The sequence below is a fragment of the Coregonus lavaretus genome, assembly GCF_964263955.1.
Source record: "Coregonus lavaretus genome assembly, chromosome: 9".
In the NCBI taxonomy this organism is placed as follows: Eukaryota; Metazoa; Chordata; class Actinopteri; order Salmoniformes; family Salmonidae; genus Coregonus; species Coregonus lavaretus.
The window spans coordinates 20,966,560-20,985,510 of NC_139996.1; the positions used below are offsets into that span (position 1 = coordinate 20,966,560).

The 18,951-nt window shown below is 42.5% G+C and overlaps 2 protein-coding genes across 3 annotated transcripts; one reads left to right on the forward strand and one right to left on the reverse strand.

The window, feature by feature from the left end:
* Positions 1 to 32: 32 nt before the first annotated feature.
* Positions 33 to 2,369, forward strand: LOC311135047 (E3 SUMO-protein ligase ZBED1-like). The gene is made up of 2 exons (XM_084168910.1): positions 33 to 1,448; positions 1,603 to 2,369. The coding sequence occupies exons 1-2, from the start codon at positions 268 to 270 to the stop codon at positions 2,267 to 2,269; spliced, it is 1,848 nt and encodes a 615-aa protein (XP_084025036.1). The 5' UTR covers positions 33 to 267; the 3' UTR covers positions 2,270 to 2,369.
* On the reverse strand, positions 2,318 to 18,375 carry glsl (glutaminase like). 2 transcript variants are annotated; one of them, XM_084168908.1, is made up of 21 exons: positions 18,136 to 18,375; positions 16,583 to 16,683; positions 15,062 to 15,129; positions 14,150 to 14,249; positions 13,868 to 14,009; positions 13,692 to 13,758; positions 13,467 to 13,579; positions 8,699 to 8,828; positions 8,466 to 8,530; positions 8,152 to 8,315; positions 7,909 to 7,967; positions 7,764 to 7,808; positions 7,576 to 7,634; positions 5,824 to 5,890; positions 5,646 to 5,696; positions 5,386 to 5,562; positions 4,591 to 4,722; positions 4,393 to 4,485; positions 3,750 to 3,811; positions 3,465 to 3,605; positions 2,318 to 3,222 (listed from the first exon to the last, which is right to left on the reverse strand). In XM_084168908.1, the coding sequence occupies exons 1-21, from the start codon at positions 18,180 to 18,182 to the stop codon at positions 3,126 to 3,128; spliced, it is 1,980 nt and encodes a 659-aa protein (XP_084025034.1). In that variant the 5' UTR covers positions 18,183 to 18,375; the 3' UTR covers positions 2,318 to 3,125. The 2 variants fall into 2 exon arrangements, with proteins under 2 accessions (XP_084025034.1, XP_084025035.1); XM_084168909.1 differs by having other exon boundaries at positions 8,466 to 8,527; positions 18,136 to 18,358.
* Positions 18,376 to 18,951: the final 576 nt, after the last annotated feature.

The following is an 18,951-nucleotide window of genomic DNA, read 5'->3' on the forward strand; positions in this document are numbered from 1 at the left end:
TTTGTAGTGAATCAGAAGAGCCGGCTCGCATCGAGTGAGAGCCGGCTCCCAGTTTTTTGCCCATTCGCTGCTTAGGTTTCACTTTCACAGAGGTCTGTTATGATTGGCCAGCATGGCGACCAGCATGCGGCATTCACGTGAGAATTAAGGATGTGTAAACAGAGAGGGGGCGGGGCAGACACACCACTTGACTCCACTGCAAGTGAAGAGAGAGACAGAGCGGACTGAGGAGCGTGTGTGCGTCTTGCATTGTCGTGTCGTTTAACTATGAGTGACACTAGAAAGCGAAGCAGCATCTGGCTGCAGTTTAAAGATATTGGGAACAAGAAAGCAGAGTGCCTTCACTGCAAAACGAAGGTCACTATAAGAGCAGGTTCCACCACAAACCTGCATAGACATACAAGAACTGTCCATCCTACAGTGCAGTTAGAGGAGAGAGGGCAAGCCAGCTCACCATCTACTGATCCTGGTGTGTCTCATACCAGAACAACAGCTGCTGTAACGTCTACTGCCATCCCCATGCGTGCAAGTATAACCTCTCCTACTGCAACTCAAAGCAAAATAAGTCAGTTTTTACCTAAACTGATGACCCCAGCCAAACAGCACAGTATTGATGATGAGTTGGCTAAAATGGTAGCTTCTGATTTTCAACCCTTTTCCATTGTGGAGGACAAAGGAATGAAAAACTTTGTCAAAGCCCTAAATCCCACATACACTCTACCCAGTAGAAAAACACTTTCCCAAACAATGATCCCAAAACTATATGACACAGAACGTGCATTATGGCAAGAAAGGGTGACAAAAGCTCCATCAGTTTGCCTGACAACTGACTGCTGGACCTCCAGAACAACCTGCTCTTTCATGTCTGTCACTTGCCACTTTATTGAAGATTACAAGATGACATCTTGCCTTCTGGACTGCTTCGAGTTCACCGACAGACACACTGCAGAAAACTTGGCAGTGGAGCTACTAAGAGTGGCAAAAGAGTGGCAAGTAGAGGACAAAGTGGTGTGCTGTGTGAGTGATAATGCTGCAAACATCACCAAAGCCATAAAAGTTTTGAAGTGGACCCATCACCCATGTCTGGCGCATACACTAAACCTGGTGGTTAGAGATGCTCTGAAGGTGATCAAAACAACCGTGGATAAGGTGAAGGCTGTTGTGGAGTTTTTCCACAAAAGCACAGTAGCAGCACAGAAGCTAAAGTCCACACAGCGCCAAATGGGGATTCCTGAACTGAGGCCCAAACAAGAGTGTGCCACCAGGTGGAACTCAACATTTGATATGTTGAAACGAATGCTTGAAATAAAAGATGCCATCATCTCCACCCTGGCCCTCATCAACGCATCTATTGAGCCATTAAGCCAAGAGGAATGGGAGCTGGTGAAAGAGGTCTGCGCCGTCCTGCAACCATTCCAGGAGGTGACTGTGGAGATAAGTGCAGACAGGTACCTAGAACCATTGAAGCATTGTTTTCTCTACTACTATTCAGTCACTATTATACATTGCAAACACAACACATACAGTATAATGCATCACGTATAATATGCCACATACTTTTAAAAAACTAAATTCTAAAAGTTGCTGTTTTCTCTCCTTCAGCTATGTCACAGCCTCGAAAATGCTCCTGCTTTGCAAAGGTCTGCAGCTGGTGACAGCCGAGAACCAATGGACAGTAACTGTGCAGAAAGTGAAGGAATTAGTTGCAGCTCTTTGTTCAGCCATGGACCGCAAATTTCTGCGGATGGAGTACAACACTGTCCTTTCAGAAACTACCTTATTGGATCCAAGGTTTAAAAAACTTGCCTTCAGTGATCGTAGAGCTGTTGATGAAGCTCTTCAGAGGATTAGTGCAGCAGCAGCAGCAAAATGCACCCCCAGCAGCCAGCCAGCTCCACCATTACAGGGCCAAGTGGAGGAGGAGCAGCAAACCTCTGCTGTTTGGAGGCTTTTTGATGACAGAGCTACAGGAGATGCTTCAAGGAGAAATCCGACAGCTGATGCTATAATGGAGGTGAGGAGCTACCTTGAGGAGCCCCTCATCCAGAGAGCAGAAGACCCACTGAGCTGGTGGCAGGCCAAGGCCTCAGTCTTTCCACTCCTGGTGAAGGTGATGGAGGGGAGACTATGTATTGTTGCCACATCAGTTCCTTCTGAGAGAATCTTCTCCAAAACAGGGCAGATACTCACGGAGAGGCGAAATCGTATCAGGCCTATCAGCCCATCCAAGCTGAGGCATCTGATCTTCCTGAATGCCAACCTGCCCTGAGGACTAATGCTGTTTGCTGGAGTTTGGTTCTGGTTTTGATTCTGTTCTGTGGATTTGTTTGAAGTTTATTGTTAATTTGTGCAATAAAAAAGTTTAATTGAAATAAACAAATGTAAGAGTGGTTTTGTCACAGAATAAATGCACAGAATTAGGCATTATAAGGTCTCTCATAAAAACACTGAAAGCAAAAGGGTTTTCAACACATAAACCATGATTTTTTTTCAAAGTTAAGGTAAAATATAGGCTACAAAAGATCCTAAATAAAGAGCCGTTCGGGAGTCGAAAGAGCCGGCTCTTCTTTGGGAGCCGAGTCAAAAGAGCCGGCTCTCAGAAAAGAGCCGAACTTCCCATCATTACAATGTATCAATGCGCTAAATCACTTCACGAGGTCTGTTGAGTCCTCGAACACGATTGGTTGAGAGCTTGCGGTTGATGTACATTAAAGTGCCGACGTTTACATTACGTAAGTAAGGCAGATAACAAAACAGTAAAATGTACACAAAAAAAGCAAGTGGGACAATATTACTGTTAAAGCCTATCAGTACATTTAATTGTTTTACAAAATATGCTATTTGTGGTGGCCTAATTGGCTAGAAAAATGTAGGCCTATAGGTTGCTACTGTATATAAAACGATGAAAACAAATTAATGTGGATTGTCAAGTCAATTAATTACATAAACGAAAACAAAACAAAATAACCAGTGTAGCGTGGACCCTAAATGCTGCCCCGGTTTTACATCATAGAAAGTTTATTAACATATATGAATTAAAACACACTTCCACATATATTGGAAAATAATTGAGAGACAAATGTCTGTTTAGCGCCAACCGTTGATCCTGTATGTGCCTTTACTGCTCACAGAGTCACTGGCTGCTCCTCATATTTCCTGAGTAGTTGGGCTGCAGGACCATGGCTGTGTCTCATAGCCTCCTGCATGGGTGTGTTCCCCCATCTGTCAAGAGAACATGCCACAAAATTGTGAGGTTATAAGTCTGCTGTATAAACTTCAAGCCTCAATAGCCTATGGGGGCTTTCACTCCTTGTCTCCTTTCCCTCATCTGCACTGGTGAAAGAATTGGACAGGTAAAACCAGATTCCTAGTAGGTGTCCACCATGTAGCGCTCTAACTTTCACCTGTCCTGCCTTTTCAGCTCACGGCAGAAGACATAGGGAGGAAGCCTTCTTAGTCCTTACCTGTCCTTGAGGGAGTAGTTGGTGCCTGTGTTCTCCACCAGGAAGCGGATGACCTCACAGTGACCCTCGGAGGCAGCCACATGCAGAGCGGACCTCCCGTCGTAGTCCACGGCGTTCACGTCAGCCCCAGACAGGAAGTACCTGGCGAGGGACAGATGATCATCAAGTGTTTGCATTTAGAAGATAATGTTTTTTTAAATACAGTGTCTCATGGCGCATCAAATTTCTCTTTTCAGTTCTAATGTATGCGAGGAAAGACAAACATTCTAGTTAGGGCAACCGTACCTTCGCAAGGATTGTATGTCACCTTTGAAGGCAGCCAGTAGGATGTTCATGATCTGATAACCCTGTCAAATTAGAAGGATGTAGAAAAAAAAAAAACTATTTCTCAAATATCCCTGGAATAGACCTTGACAGTGAGTTTGAGCCACATTGTTAAAAGGTCCAATGCAGCCATTTTTATCTCAATATCAAATAATTGATACGTAACAATTAATTACCTTACTGTGATTGTTTTAAATTAAAATGGTCAAAAATAAAAATAAATAGCTTTTTAGCAAAGAGCAATTTTCAAGCAATAATTTTGCTAGGACTGTCTGGGAGTGGTCTAACTGGAGATGGGAAAACTGAAAACTAGCTGTTATTGACAGAGGTTTGGAACTCTTTATTGGTCTATTAACTAATTTGCCACATGGTGATCTCACCATAGAAAGGCCAAAGCTCCATCCCACCAAAACAGGCTACATTTCAGGCGGTCTTTTCAAACAACTTTTACACTAAAAGGGCCTTATCATTTTCACAGTATTATTCCAACCTCATTGTGTGGAAATATATTTAAAACACAGGAAAATCAAGTTTTTGACTGCAATGGGCCTTTAACATCACATAGCTGCAAAGTGTTGTTGTGTAGATGGCCTCAAATACTGACCTCAGACTCTGCTTTCCATTGCCTGTATGTAAGCACCTGTCTGAATGGTGTTCGGATGTCAAAACTGTGTAGCTGGAATGTTGATATGAGTTCCTTAAAACCCCCCAAAAATAAAACAAATCAGTGAGAAGCAAGGAAGAACAAACCACAATTATGCTATAAAAGGAAATTGTTAGAGAGTTGTGATGGTTTCACAACCTCACAGAAGTGCACAGCCTTCCAGCAGTTTCCAAAGGAGTCCAGGTCAGGTGACCAGCACAGCAAGCCTAGAACTCCTGGGACAACTGCCAGCATAACTCCTGATTTACTAGACTTGGCTGGTGCAGACGTCTGCAAAACATAACATTGATTATCATTAACCAGTGCTTGACTTTGACTGAAATAGGTACCGGTACTCATTTGGGTTCCAGTACGGTTTATATTTAGGTGCATGAGCTCCACAATACTTTTGAGCTAATATTCTATAAGAGGTGCAGGAGCTCAAGCAGTAGAACATTTGAGGTGCCGGTACTCAGCTCCGGTAAGCTCCTGCCAATGGGAGGTTTCAAAGCATTAATTCAAATACATAAGACAAGAAGAAAAGTATGAGATTAAATTAATGGCTTAATTTGCTTCACTTGCCCCAAAATGCTCCTTCATCTTACTGCTTCAAGCTTATGATACGTGTAGTGCATTTTCTCGTCTAATAATCTTGTGACAGAAGTAAACATAAAATGTACAGCACAGAAAGATACAGGACAAAAACTGAATAGTGAGACCGGGGAATTTATGTTACCACTAGACCAGACCCTAGCACCACATGTGGTCCTCTGTAGCTCAGCTGGTAGAGCACGGCGCTTGTAACGCCAAGGTAGTGGGTTCGATCCCCGGGACCACCCATACACAAAAATGTATGCACGCATGACTGTAAGTCGCTTTGGATAAAAGCGTCTGCTAAATGGCATATTATTTATATTATTTCAATGATTGTTTTGAGAATGCAAACAAACCAACCTTAAAATTGAATATTCTGGAGTACTCGTTCATTCCCGCCACTTGCATCATGGAGAGCATACTCTTTGTAGCCGAGGGCGACAGCACCTGGTCACCTGACAGAGGGCAGAGTCCCCCATTGGCTAACGAGGCTGCCATGGCTGCTCCTGATTCGCATGTGACCTCTGTGGAGGCACACTGACACACAATAAAAATGCATCAGAAACATTTCAATCAAATCAAAGTAACTAAATATGGAAATTAAATGGTCAAACATTTACCTGCAGCATTAAATCCAACGTGGCATTTATGTCAACGGTCTCCGGAAAGCACTGCCAAAATAAGATCGTGATCATTTTCAGGGCAAAAACAGTAAAAGTAGAGAATAACATCTATCAAGTGTTCACAAAACAAACATGTTTATCACTACCTAGTTTGACGTAGAAGAAATTTGCTTACTTTCTTTTCTTGAAGGTAAAAAGATAAGGCATGAAGTCTGATGCTGTCCTTTCTCAAGCTCTGGTAACTGTATGACAGACCGACATGACAGGTCAGCAGGGACAGCTGACAGCAATACAAAAAATCTTGCAAATTGCTAAGAATGTGAGATATTAAACTTTGGTAATCAATCTATTGTTAACAAGTTTGTTTGTAAAATATATACACTACCGTTCAAAAGTTTGGGGTCACTTAGAAATGTCCTTGTTTTCGAAAGAAAAGCAATTTTTTTGCCCATCAAAATAACATCAAATTAATCAGAAATACAATGTAGGCATTGTTAATGTTGTAAATGGCTATTGTAGCTGGAAACGGCTGATTTTTTTATGGAATATCTACATAGGCGTACAGAGGCTATTATCAGCAACCATCAGTCCTGTGTTCCAATTGCACGTTGTGTTTGCTAATCCAAGTTTATCATTTTAAAAAGGCTAATTGATCATTAGAAAACCCTTTTGCAATTATGTTAGCACAGCTGAAAACTGTTGTGCTGATTAAAGAAGCAATAAAACTGGCCTTCTTGAGAAAAGTTGAGTATCTGGAGCATCAGCAATTGTGGGTTCGATTACAGGCTCAAAATGGCCAGAAACAAATAACTTTCTTCTGAAACTCGTCAATCTATTCTTGTTCTGAGAAATGAAGGCTATTCCATGCGAGAAATTGCCAAGAAACTGAAGATCTCGTTCAACGCTGTGTACTACTCCCTTCACAGAACAGCGCAAACTGTCTAACCAGAATAGAAAGAGTGGGAGGCCCCGGTGCACAACTGAGCAAGAGGACAAATAAATTAGTGTGTCTAGTTTGAGAAACAGACGCCTCACAGGTCCTCAACTGGCAGCTTCATTAAATAGTACCCGCAAAACACCACTCTCAACGTCAACAGTGAAGGGGCGACTCTGGGATGCTGACCTTCAGAGTTGCAAAGAAAAAGCCATCTCAGACTGGCCAATAAAAAGAAAAGATTAAGATGGGCAGTCTGAGATATGGCTTTTTCTTTGCAACTCTGCCTAGAAGGTCAGCATCCCGGAGCCTTTTTTCTAGCTTTGCACGACTTCAGCCCTGCCCCTTGAAGCCTGTTTCGAACTCACCGTGCACTTCACCCCAGCTGCCGTTTGCCATTCTTTTTATAGGTCACTTAATGTCATCCTACGGTTGTTAAGTGACATTCGAATGAGTTGGCGTTCATCCCGGTCAGTAGAGTCGTTTTCGCCCTCTGCCGGTCTATAGCTTTGTTGTCCCCAATGTCTGGTGATGACCTTGTTCTTATGAACCGCCGTCTTTGAAATTTTAAGGATGGAAGCAACCTGACGCTCACTGTATCCCTCTGCCAGTAAAGCCAGCATTGAACCCTTCTTTTCCTCACTCAAAACGTTCCTTTTTCAACCCTTTTGGCATGGTCAATAGTTATTTTTTGATTCATATTACTTTTGAGGTACTATTAGCACTGTTTTTGCCATCCAGCTGGTACTATTGCAAGAGGATAGTGATGACCACAGTAGTGGTTTTTATACTTTTCCTCGTTAAATAAGATTTGGTTCAGGTGATCACCTAATCAGTACCTAATTCAGTAGAATGAGGTGTGCCTGTGTTGGAATTCAACGTACGCTGGAATGGAATGGCTGTCATACATGTAGAGATGCTGATTTAAGAAACATTTGCAGTGGTATCTTAATTTTTTCCACAGCTGTATATATTCCATACATTTCAAAATACCTTGTGCAGTTTAAGTTTGCATGTTCCTTATTGCAAAGTCTTTTGACAGCATTCAAGACCTGCGGAGATGACATAAAGATGGCATTGGTCACACCATAGTATTTGTGACTTGAAAGTTTAAAAAACATTATTGTAAACATAAACATAAGGATTAAAAACATAATTTTGTTGCCTTCTGCCTTACTTACAGATTCATACTTTTCCTCCTCCTCTGCACCAAGACTGGCAGCCAACTTTACAAAAACATCAAATTACATTAAACATCACTTGAAAACAAATTGGCATTATATGTGAATGCAAATAGCCATTACTGAGGGAGTGTGTGTATATTACCTGTAACAAAGATGCGGTAATAATGGCGCCTGTCTCAATGAGCGGACTGTGAGGAACTCCTGCGTAAAATAAATGAATGAACATGATTAAAAACTGCCAACGCTTCCCAGGGACTCTATTAACATCACAAGCCATGCATACTGCTTTGCTTACTGGATTGCATATAAGGAGACTTCATGGCTCCATGGCTGTAATACCCAAAGTCTTGCAAGCAGAAATAAGAGGATACGTATTTTACTGTACCTTGTTTGGTGAGGGTGAAAGGAGAGTCATATTTTGAGAACTCCTCCATGCCCACATATCTGTGCACATTGTCCACTCCAAGCTGGTCTATTGCAATGCCATAAACCAGAGGCCAGGATACCTCCTCCAGAACACAGGATTCGGCACAGTCGCCTAAAGACAGCCTAAAAGACCACAGACAAGGCAGGACAAGAGGATTAACTTCCAAAAAAAGGATTCTCCAACGGTCTTGTTAATCACATTAAAAGGACTGCTCTATATAGTCCCCAGTGATGTTGATGACATAAAACATAGTGACATTGGTTTTACGATACCTCTGACCATCGACCGTACAGACTGAGACTCCCCACTTTGCACTGTCTCCACTATCCTTCTCCTGCTGAGACAAACAATCAGGTTTTTGAGGTATTGTTTTAGCACAGACCCACTCCAAGATAAGTTATAAATTCCTACAATATCAAAGGTAGCATTTTATTGCGTGACTACAGTAATTTGGGGCACATTCTTGAAGCATGGCTTCAAAACACCAGATCAAATTGAGCCTCACCTTGACTGAAGACAGCTGTTTACATTTCATGAACAACTTTTGAGTTTCATCGGTGAAGGTGGCAAAGTCGGGGATGACAAACCTTCCCTGTAGAGCTTTCAGAATGAGGGACACAAAGCCTGTCACACACCTTAGGGGGAAATTCAAATAACACCTTGTCAATCAGAGTCACTTTCATAACATTCCAACGTGATCAAGGAACATAACATTTTACATTTACATTTTAGTCATTTAGCAGACGCTCTTATCCAGAGCAACTTACAGTTAGTGAGTGCATACATTTTCATACTGGCCCCCCGTGGGAAACGAACCCAGAACCCTGGCGTTGCAAGCGCCATGCTCTACCAACTGAGCTACACGGGGCCTAATAACCAGTTTAATTGGTCTGACTAACATCTAGTCTAATGTAGTTGATTATGTATTTTGGTTCTGTCCATGATTGGGCTAATGTATGTATTTTGAACATACAGTACGTCTCTATTATCTATAGCAGGGGTATTCAAAGTCAGGGCCAAATTGCAGTGGGGTTGGCAAATAAAAACAAAAATCAAAAATACACTACCAGTCAAAAGTTTGGACACACCTACTCATTCAAGGGTTTTTCTTTATTTTTAACTATTTTTTTTACATTGTAGAATAATAGCAAAGACATCAAAACTATAAAATAACAAATATGGAATCATGTAGTAACCAAAAAAGTGTTAAACAAATCAAAATATATTGTATATTTGAGATTCTTCAAATAGCCACCCTTTGCCTTGATGACAGCTTTGCACACTCTTGGCATTCTCTCAACCAGCTTCATGAGGTAGTCACCTGGATTGCAGTTCAATTAACAGGTGTGCCTTCTTAAAAGTTAATTTGTGGAATTTCTTTCCTTCTTAATGCGTTTGAGCCAATCAGTTGTGTTGTGACAAGGTAGTGGGGGGTATACAGAAGATAGCCCTATTTGGTAAAATACCAAGTCCATTTTATGGCAAGAACAGCTCAAATAAGCAAAGAGAAACTATGGTCCATCATTACTTTAAGACATGAAGGACAGTCAATATGGAAAATGTCAAGAACTTTCAAAGTTTCTTCAAGTGCAGTCGCAAAAACCATCAAGCACTATGATGAAATTGGCTCTCATGAGGACCACCACAGGAATGGAAGACCCAGAGTTACTTCTGCTGCAGAGGATAAGTTCATTAGAGTTACCAGCCTCAGAAATTGCAGCCCAAATAAGTGCTTCACAGAGTTCAAGTCACAGACACATCTCAACATCAACTGTTCAGAGGGGACTGTGTGAATCAGGCCTTCATGGTCGAATTGCTGCAAAGAAACCACTACTAAAGGACACCAATAAGAAGAAGAGACCTGCTTGGGCCTAGAAACACGAGCAATGGATATTAGACCGGTGGAAATTTGTCCTTTGGTCTGGAGTCCAAATTGGAGATTTTTGGTTCCAACCGCTGTGTCTTTGTGAGACGTGGTGTGGGTGAACGGGTGATCTCCGCATGTGTAGTTCCCACCGTAAAGCATGGAGGAGGAGGTGTGATGGTGTGGGGGTGCTTTGCTGGTGACACTGTCTGTGATTTATTTAGAATTCAAGGCACACTTAACCAGCATGGCTACCACAGCATTCTGCAGCGATACGCCATCCCATCTGGTTTGGGCTTAGTGGGACAATCATTTGTTTTTCAACAGGACAATGACCCAACACACCTCCAGGCTGTGTAAGGGCTATTTTACCAAGGAGAGTGATGGAGTGCTGCATCAGATGACCTGGCCTCCACAATCCCCCGACCTCAACCCAATTGAGATGGTTTGGGATGAGTCAGACGGCAGAGTGAAGGAAAAGCAGCCAACAAGTGCTCAGCATATGTGGAAACTCCTTCAAGACTGTTGGAAAAGCATTCCAGGTGAAGCTAGTTGAGAGAATGCCAATAGTGTGCAAAGCTGTCATCAAGGCAAAGGGTGGCTACTTTGAAGAATCTCAAATATAAAATATATTTTGATTTGTTTAACACTTTTTTGGTTACTACATGATTCCATATGTGTTATTTCATAGTTTTGATGTCTTCACTATTATTCTACAATGTAGAAAATAGTAAAAATAAAGAAAAACCTTTTGAATAAGTAGGTGTGTCCAAACTTTTGACTGGTCCTGTATCTATTAAAATGTAATGATTTTAAGGTTGTGTCATTAAATTTGGGGTGGTATAGGGTTGGCAGAATTTCTGATGGAAAATAAATGGGGTCCCCAGAAATTCTGGCAAAGAAAATGTGGTCCACGCTGAAAAATATTGAATATCACTTCTCTATAGGGCTCTATTCTCCCAACTCTGCACATGCTGTTTCGTTTAAAATTGGAAACGTGAGTTCTGTTGCAATCTCATCTTTACTAGATGCTGTTGTTCTACTAATCTCACTGCAACTCCCCTCCATGTCTCCAACCACTACTTTGTATCCTTTTCTCTCTCGCTCTCCTCCAACACTACTCACTCTGCCCCTACACAGATGGTAATGCGCCGTCGCAACCTTCGCTCTCTCTCTCCCGCTACTCTCTCCTCTTCCATCCTATCATCTCTTCCCTTTGCTCAATCCTTCTCCCTCCAATCTCCTGATTCTGCCTCCTCAACCCTCCTCTCCTCCCTTTCTGCATCCTTTGACTCTCTATGTCCCCTATCCTCCCGGCCGGCTCGGTCCTCCCCTCCAGCTCCGTGGCTTGATGACTCATTGCGAGCTCACAGAACAGAGCTCCGGGCAGCTGAGCGGAAATGAAAGAAAACTAGACTCCCTGCGGACCTGGCATCTTTTCACTCCCTCCTCTCTACATTTTCTTAATCTGTTTCTGCTGCTAAGGCCACTTTCTGCCACTCTAAATTCCAAGCATCTGCCTCTAACCCTAGGAAGCTCTTTGCCACATTCTCCTCCCTGCTGAATCCTCCTCCCCCCCCCCCCTCCTCCCTCTCTGTGGATGACTTCGTCAACCATTTTGAAAAGAAGGTTGACGACATCCGATCCTCGTTTGTTAAGTCAAATGACACTGCTGGTCCTGCTCACACTGCCCTACCCTATGCTTTGACTTCTTTCTCCCCTCTCTCTCCAGATAAAATCTTGCGACTTGTGACGGCAGGCCGCCCAACAACCTGCCCGCTTGACCCTATCCCCTCCTCTCTTCTCCAGACCATCTCCGGTGACCTTCTCCCTTACCTCACCTCGCTGATCAACTCATCCTTGACCGCTGGCTATGTCCCTTCCGTCTTCAAGAGAGCGAGAGTTGCACCCCTTCTCAAAAAACCAACACTCGATCCCTCTGATGTCAACAACTACAGACCAGTATCCCTTCTTTCTTTTCTCTCCAAAACTATTGAGCGTGCCATCTTTACCCAACTCTCTTGCTATCTCTCTCAGAATGACCTTCTTGATCCAAACCAGTCAGGTTTCAAGACTGGTCATTCAACTGAGACTGCTCTTCTCTGTGTCACGGAGGCTCTCCGCACTGCTAAAGCTAACTCTCTCTCCTCTGCTCTTGTCCTTCTAGACCTGTCTGCTGCCTTTGATACTGTGAACCATCAGATCCTCCTCTCCACCCTCTCCGAGCTGGGCATCTCCGGCGCGGCTCACTCTTGGATTGCGTCCTACCTGACCGGTCGCTCCTACCAAGTGGCGTGGCGAGAAGCTGTCTCCGCACCACGTGCTCTCACCACTGGTGTCCCCCAGGGCTCAGTTCTAGGCCCTCTCCTATTCTCGCTATACACCAAGTCACTTGGCTCTGTCATATCCTCACATGGCCTCTCCTATCATTGCTACGCAGACGACACACAACTAATCTTCTCCTTTCCCCCTTCTGATAACCAGGGGGCGAATCGCATCTCTGCATGTCTGGCAGACATATCAGTATGGATGACGGATCACCACCTCAAGCTGAACCTTGGCAAGACGGAGCTGCTCTTCCTCCCGGGGAAGGACTGCCTGTTCCATGATCTCGCCATCACGGTTGACAACTCCGTTGTGTCCTCCTCCCAGAGTGCGAAGAGCCTTGGCGTGACCCTGGACAACACCCTGTCGTTCTCCGCTAACATCAAGGCGGTGACAACAATGCTCTACAACATTCGGAGAATACGACCCTGCCTTACACAGGAAGCGGCACAGGTCCTAATCCAGGCACTTGTCATCTCCCGTCTGGATTACTGCAACTCGCTGTTGGCTGGGCTCCCTGCCTGTGCCATTAAACCCCTACAACTCATCCAGAATGCCGCAGCCCGTCTGGTGTTCAACCTTCCCAAGTTCTCTCACGTCACCCCGCTCCTCCGCACACTCCACTGGCTTCCAGTTGAAGCTCGCATCTGCTACAAGACCATGGTGCTTGCCTACGGAGCTGTGAGGGGAACGGCACCTCCGTACCTTCAGGCTCTGATCAGTCCCTACACCCAAACGAAGGCATTGCGTTCATCCACCTCTGGCCTGCTGGCTCCCCTACCTCTGCGGAAGCATAGTTCCCGCTCAGCCCAGTCAAAACTGTTCGCTCAGCCCAGTCAAAAAAAATAATGAAAAAAAAAAAAAACTTTGGAAAGTGGTTGTCCCACTAGCTAGAAGGTGAATGCACCAATTTGTAAGTCGCTCTGGATAAGAGCGTCTGCTAAATGACGTAAATGTAAATGTAAATGCAATCGGACCCATAGTATCTTAACCAGTGTTAAATAAGGCTTTTCTGGGTGGTGGAACCATCATTTTCAGTCACGGTAGGCCAGTAACAATGATGGCAATGCAGTTCTAACCTTACCTCTGAAAGGTGTTCCTGTCTACTGTTCCATCCTCATCCTGCAGTTTCCTCATATGGAAGTAGCAGTCCTTAATTCTGGGGTCGGATCTGTGTAGGCCTGAGCTCCACACTGTCTACGGAGGAAGAGAATGCAGTATAAACATATTGTTTGTTTGTCATTGTAGTCTATCTATGTGGATGATGCTTCTTGTTCAGGTCTCTCTTGCAATAGCAATTACTAGCTACCTCAAAAAACTGGTTCATGCTGACTCTCCCATCAGAGGCAAAGCTGTCAAATAGAACATCAGCAGCCCTGGAAGAAAATAATGTATTTCATCCACCACAGGAGGGCATAGTTAAGCAATAAGAACATAACTGGTAAAGATAATGTATGAGTACAGGATCATTTGTGAGATACTCACGCCCTCCTCTTTGAGTGTCCATGCGTGGTCTCTGTCCTGCCCACACTGAGCCAGGGCTGGGGGGACGTGGCGACAGGCCTCTCCTGCTCTGCCTGGGGCAGAGGGGGCTTCAGAGCTCCATTACTGACCAATGATGGCAGGCCTGTAGAGGTAGGTACAAAATAGTATAAATGAGGTGAGTGGTTGGGTGAGAAATGCCGACAACTACAGTCTCTTGTACTTCCACTTCACAGGTGAAGTGAAAACCTACTTTTCTCCTCACACCTTCATCACTATCCTTACCTGTTGATCCAGGGCTCACTAAGTTGACAGGTCTCTGAGACTGGGACTGAAAGGAATTTCTGGGCATGGGACGTGGAACATTCCCTGATGAAGCCATATCCTTAGGAAATGAAAAACAACAACACAAACGCACAGAGATTTGAGAGAGCAGGATGTGGCATTCCGCAGTTATAGACTGGTTATATTTGAGTTTAGCCACAAACTAAGCCATTTTACCCTCAATCAAAGCGCTAAAATATTATCCATGCCAAATTGTGACATGGTAAGAATTTCAACGTCTTAATCAGTGAGTCAACATATAGTATCTACATTTTACTATATTCAAATTCACACATATCGGATGGGCATTTCGAGCCTCCATTTGACTGTCCCCAGACATCCCTTTGATGTTTTCAGTAATCACAGGTGCTCTTTAGTGAAGTACAGTTTAATTGTTACCTTTACAAGGCAACGTGGGGGCTTCCATTTTACATCAGCAGTGACAAAGCATGGAGGGATAACTTTTTACTACTACTGGGTTTTCTAAATGGCCTCTGCTTCTGCACCGACATGCTCTGCGCAGCTCTTAAATTGGCTCTGTTTAGAAGCTGAAAAGACAACCATCTACTGTCCTCCTTTTCATGAAAGCGGCACTTTCATCCTCCCTTTATTTTACAGCTCAGATGAAAGACTGTAATCTGATTTGGAATAACCTCTGCTTGGATTTGTTCATGCCTTAGCTGGCCACCTTCCAATAAGACCCTGACAACGCAGAAATCTTGCTGCTTTGGCTTTCTTGACAAAAGTGCGGGTAACTCCCCCACTTTGATCTAGTGAGGTGGGCGTGTTGGGGTGACGCAGGGGTATGTTGTGTGAGAGAGTGATATTGGCGTGTTGTTTGTGTGTCAGATTCAGGCAGGACACAGCACGTACCTGGCTCTCAGCACCTTTCACAGGGGAAGGATTCCTCTCTTCATGGGCCTCCGTCATCACGTCATTTTCTAAAGCAAAACAAATGACAAAGGAAAGGACATGAATGACAAAATCCAGGCTTTTTAGTTTAATCCATGTCTTTACATGTTTATGTGGATGTTGTTCTTTTCAAATTTATTAATGGTGTTCTTTTCAAATTCTGACTGCAAATTAAATGTGTTGGTCTCATCAGCAATGTTAATAGGGTATAAAAAATAAGTTTACACAACTCAGAATAGCCTATTATTATCACAAGAGTTCAGGAGACTTTTGTAACAAAGACGATGATAATAGTATCCCAACCTTATCATTAAAAGGTGCATTGTGTAAAATGTCTACATGCAAACAGCCCTGAATGTCATGTGACGCTATAAAGTTGTTTACTGTCAGAGTCCACTTTTAGATCCCAACAGCAGCGTTTTCCTGACTCACTATTAGTTCTTGCTCACAGAAGTTGAAAATATAACAAATAAAACAATATTTCACATCCCTGTCAAGTCACTTTCTGAAATAACTCTCAACCCACCCCCAAAAAACCCAGAACCACACTCCCCATACAAACACCAGTAGATTCCATGGTAAATCTGCACAGGGTTTAATGGTTTTATTTTAAACTTTTACTCTTGAGAAGAGAAGTGAAACACTCATTATGTTACCACACAGACAAGAGCAGTATACATGCTATTCCCTTCCAAGTATACTGTTTGACATCAGCAATTCTGGCCTATCTAGTACAATGTCATGTCTTAACACAGCGTTCGTCAACATTGGCTAATGCTCATCAAAAAGTGAGCAATAAAAACTACACACAACCTTTGAATAAACATATTTGTAGTTTTTGTACTTCAATGCTTGAGTCTCCAGTATCTTGTTTACTGGAGTTGATGTCTATACTGTTTGATTGGAACATTCCAGACAGAGGAATGCAGACAGCATTTCCCCTGACCCAAGAATGGGGTAAAGAGAGGAGTAGCCTGTCTGAGAAGACTATTACAACCACCTGTATAACACATGGGTTGTGAAAATATCATGCATATATTTTTTTTTAAACGTACACTGTCATGCATGCATATAAAGGTTAAATACACTGTTGCATGTTCATTTCTTTAATAAGACAAGTTATAATAAATACACTCATGGACTTCGACTGGCTTTTGTATGGCAATTATTTTACTGTTTTGTCAGATAAACAACCAGTACCACTGGCACATCAATTCATCTGGACTTGATTTTGCCTCCTTTCCCTCACATGTTGTCGGCCCTACAACAGTCCACATGCTCTGTTTTAATGACCGACGTCTGGTTAGAGTAGATCCTCCTCAGTTTCACCATCCCACACAGCTCCTTATTATAGCACTTTGAGGCAACACCCACAATCAAAAGCCCCATAGGCCAAAAATCACAGGGGGAAAAAAGCCACATCGTTAACATCACTGAAACAGTCTCATACACACAATTAGGCGTTCCTGCAGTGTAGCCTACCTCTCATGTCCTCCTCCTTATTTGGCTCCAGTAATTTGTTGCCGTCCAAACCTCCATACCTTTTCCTCCATTTGCGTCGTAGGGAAGGGGTTCTCTGGAAACTGGAAAAACAAAAGATTTCAGAATAGATGGCAATATAACTTTGTATATTTCTGTCAAACAATATGATTGTTCATCTTGGCAACCAAATTACATGGTCTCTCTCTCAATAGGTAAGACAACAAGGTGTCACAACCAAATGAAACAAGCAAATTATTGATAGTTTGTCATTAATGGATCAAGTGAAGGACAAAGAAAACACTTGAATAGCACACAGTTTGTGGACACCAGGAAGAGTAGATGTGATAGTAACAGAACAGCTAATGGGGATCAAAATTAATATCAAAATCAAATCAAATCATTAACTTGGTTCAAAACCAAGTTTTAAACAAATGTTGTGCCTGACTAACCCTGTTCTAAATGCATTAGGCCCTTAGAACTCCACTAAGACTAGTCTAGTCATGATGTGGGGGATAAGTGGAATGTCCGTCTCTAGGTGAGTTATGACATGGTGATCTTTCATCAGCATCTCCACTTAAAGCAGCACCTGGGCTGCAAGTTGCCTTTGGTGTGGGCAGCCTAGCCTTCTGTTAACTCCACTGCAATGCCACACCTCATGTTAACATTAATGGAACGTGCAGCAAACAAGACGCTCAGATGAGACGTGAAAATGTACCAGTTTTCCTATGACTGGCAAATTTATAAATTTACATTACATTACATTTTAGTCATGGCAAATATGTAAGCTATATATGGGTGCCTTTTGCATCCCTTTGATATTTTAAGTATCAAATTGTGCACCAATATTGAATTTTAAAAGCCTGATATATTTTTTTTAAGTGCCCTTTAATATAGACCACATGGAGAACAAAGAAACATTGAACATCTAATAGTCAAATCATAGCGTATAAGCAGGTGAACTGATTCTACTCTTTTTTGGGCCATTTTCTGGTGTTTTGGGATGGAAAACTGAACGGGTCGACCATAACATAGATAGACAGACTAGAAATGTTTTAACAATTACATTTTTTTGTGAAGCTTGCATTTAATTGCCACTCCCTGTTGCACACTACCATCTTCCATTCCCCCGTCACCAGGGGATTGATGGTTGATTTAAGATGAAATCGTCAACCCTGTTAAGGTCAACCTGTTAATTTATTTGGCACTTAAAACCCACTGGGCACAGACGTCAAGTCAAAGTCTATTCCATGTTGGTTCAACATCACTTCATTCAAATGACGTGGAAACAACGTTGATTCAACCAGTGTGTGCCAAATGGGTAGGCACTTACTATAGTCATTTAAAAAAAACTTAAACTTGAGATGGTAAAACATGTTTTAATTTTTTTAACATGTGCCTTTATGACAGAATGTTAAAATTAGGTGAAATCAAACGTTTTTTGGGGACCAAGTTACACTTCTCAAAAGGCACCGAATTGGTTGAACAACCCTATTGCTTTTCCTAACATCTGACTATATAGAATCCCAAAGCGGTGAAATATTAGTTATTCTTACCATAGATAAGGATTTTCCTCTGTGTCTTGGCTTGGAGTTTTTTCCATTGAGGGACGAGACTTTCACTGGATACTTGGTCCACAATTATTTTGTCAACGTCTTTTGTCAACTTCTGAGATGAATGCAACAGGGTAGCCCATGTAGGGATAAAACACTTTCGAGAGTCTCGCTGCTCCAGGCTCTGTGTGTGAGTGTGTGTGCTGTGTGTTATGCTGCTTGCTCTGAAGTTTCTGAATGAATAGGAAGAACTTAAAGGGGACCCACAGTAGGAATTCTGAACCACTCAACTGCAAGGAAAGGAAGTCATAGGTATTTTTTGGGGGGGGGGGGGGATGGGATAACATTATAGAATTTGAATATGCTGTAACACCTTGAAGTTTAGGGGCACATAAGGACTGCATAACACATTCATAACCAATACATAAGCATTTACTAAATGCTTACTTCAGAACCTGCAAGTTTCTGTTAAAGTTATGTCACAGTATTTCATTATACTGCAGCTGTTTATAGGTAGCCTATTTCATAAATGCTTGTGTTGTGTACTGCTCATTAATGTGTTATGTGGTTTATGAATTAAGTTATTATGTAGCAGCTCTTCAACTAAAGTGATACAGAACTTGTTGAAGTATACTAGTCATAAAAAGTGAGCAGATGTTATGTGGGATAATTGTTGTGTAATTCATTTCCAGAATGTCTTGACAAAAAACAAGAAACAATTTAGATAGTTTGCACTTGAAAATAAATTACACGAAATGAACTACCCAACTCAAGCAAAAATAATTAAGAGCAACTTGAATGGAGGCTGATACATCTGAT

What these genes read in the sequence shown, in the direction of transcription:
- LOC311135047 (XM_084168910.1), top strand. Translation starts at nt 268, where the DNA reads ATGAGTGACACTAGAAAGCGAAGCAGCATCTGGCTGCAGTTTAAAGAT. An exon ending in GTGGAGATAAGTGCAGACAG is followed by an intron (nt 1,449 to 1,602) that starts GTACCTAGAACC and finishes TCTCTCCTTCAG; the next exon opens with CTATGTCACAGCCTCGAAAA.
- glsl (XM_084168908.1), bottom strand. Translation starts at nt 18,182, where the DNA reads ATGGAAAAAACTCCAAGCCAAGACACAGAGGAAAATCCTTATCTATG. An exon ending in GACAGGAACACCTTTCAGAG is followed by an intron (nt 8,829 to 13,466) that starts GTAAGGTTAGAA and finishes TTTCCCCCTAAG; the next exon opens with GTGTGTGACAGGCTTTGTGT. An exon ending in GACATACAATCCTTGCGAAG is followed by an intron (nt 3,606 to 3,749) that starts GTACGGTTGCCC and finishes GTCCCTCGCCAG; the next exon opens with GTACTTCCTGTCTGGGGCTG.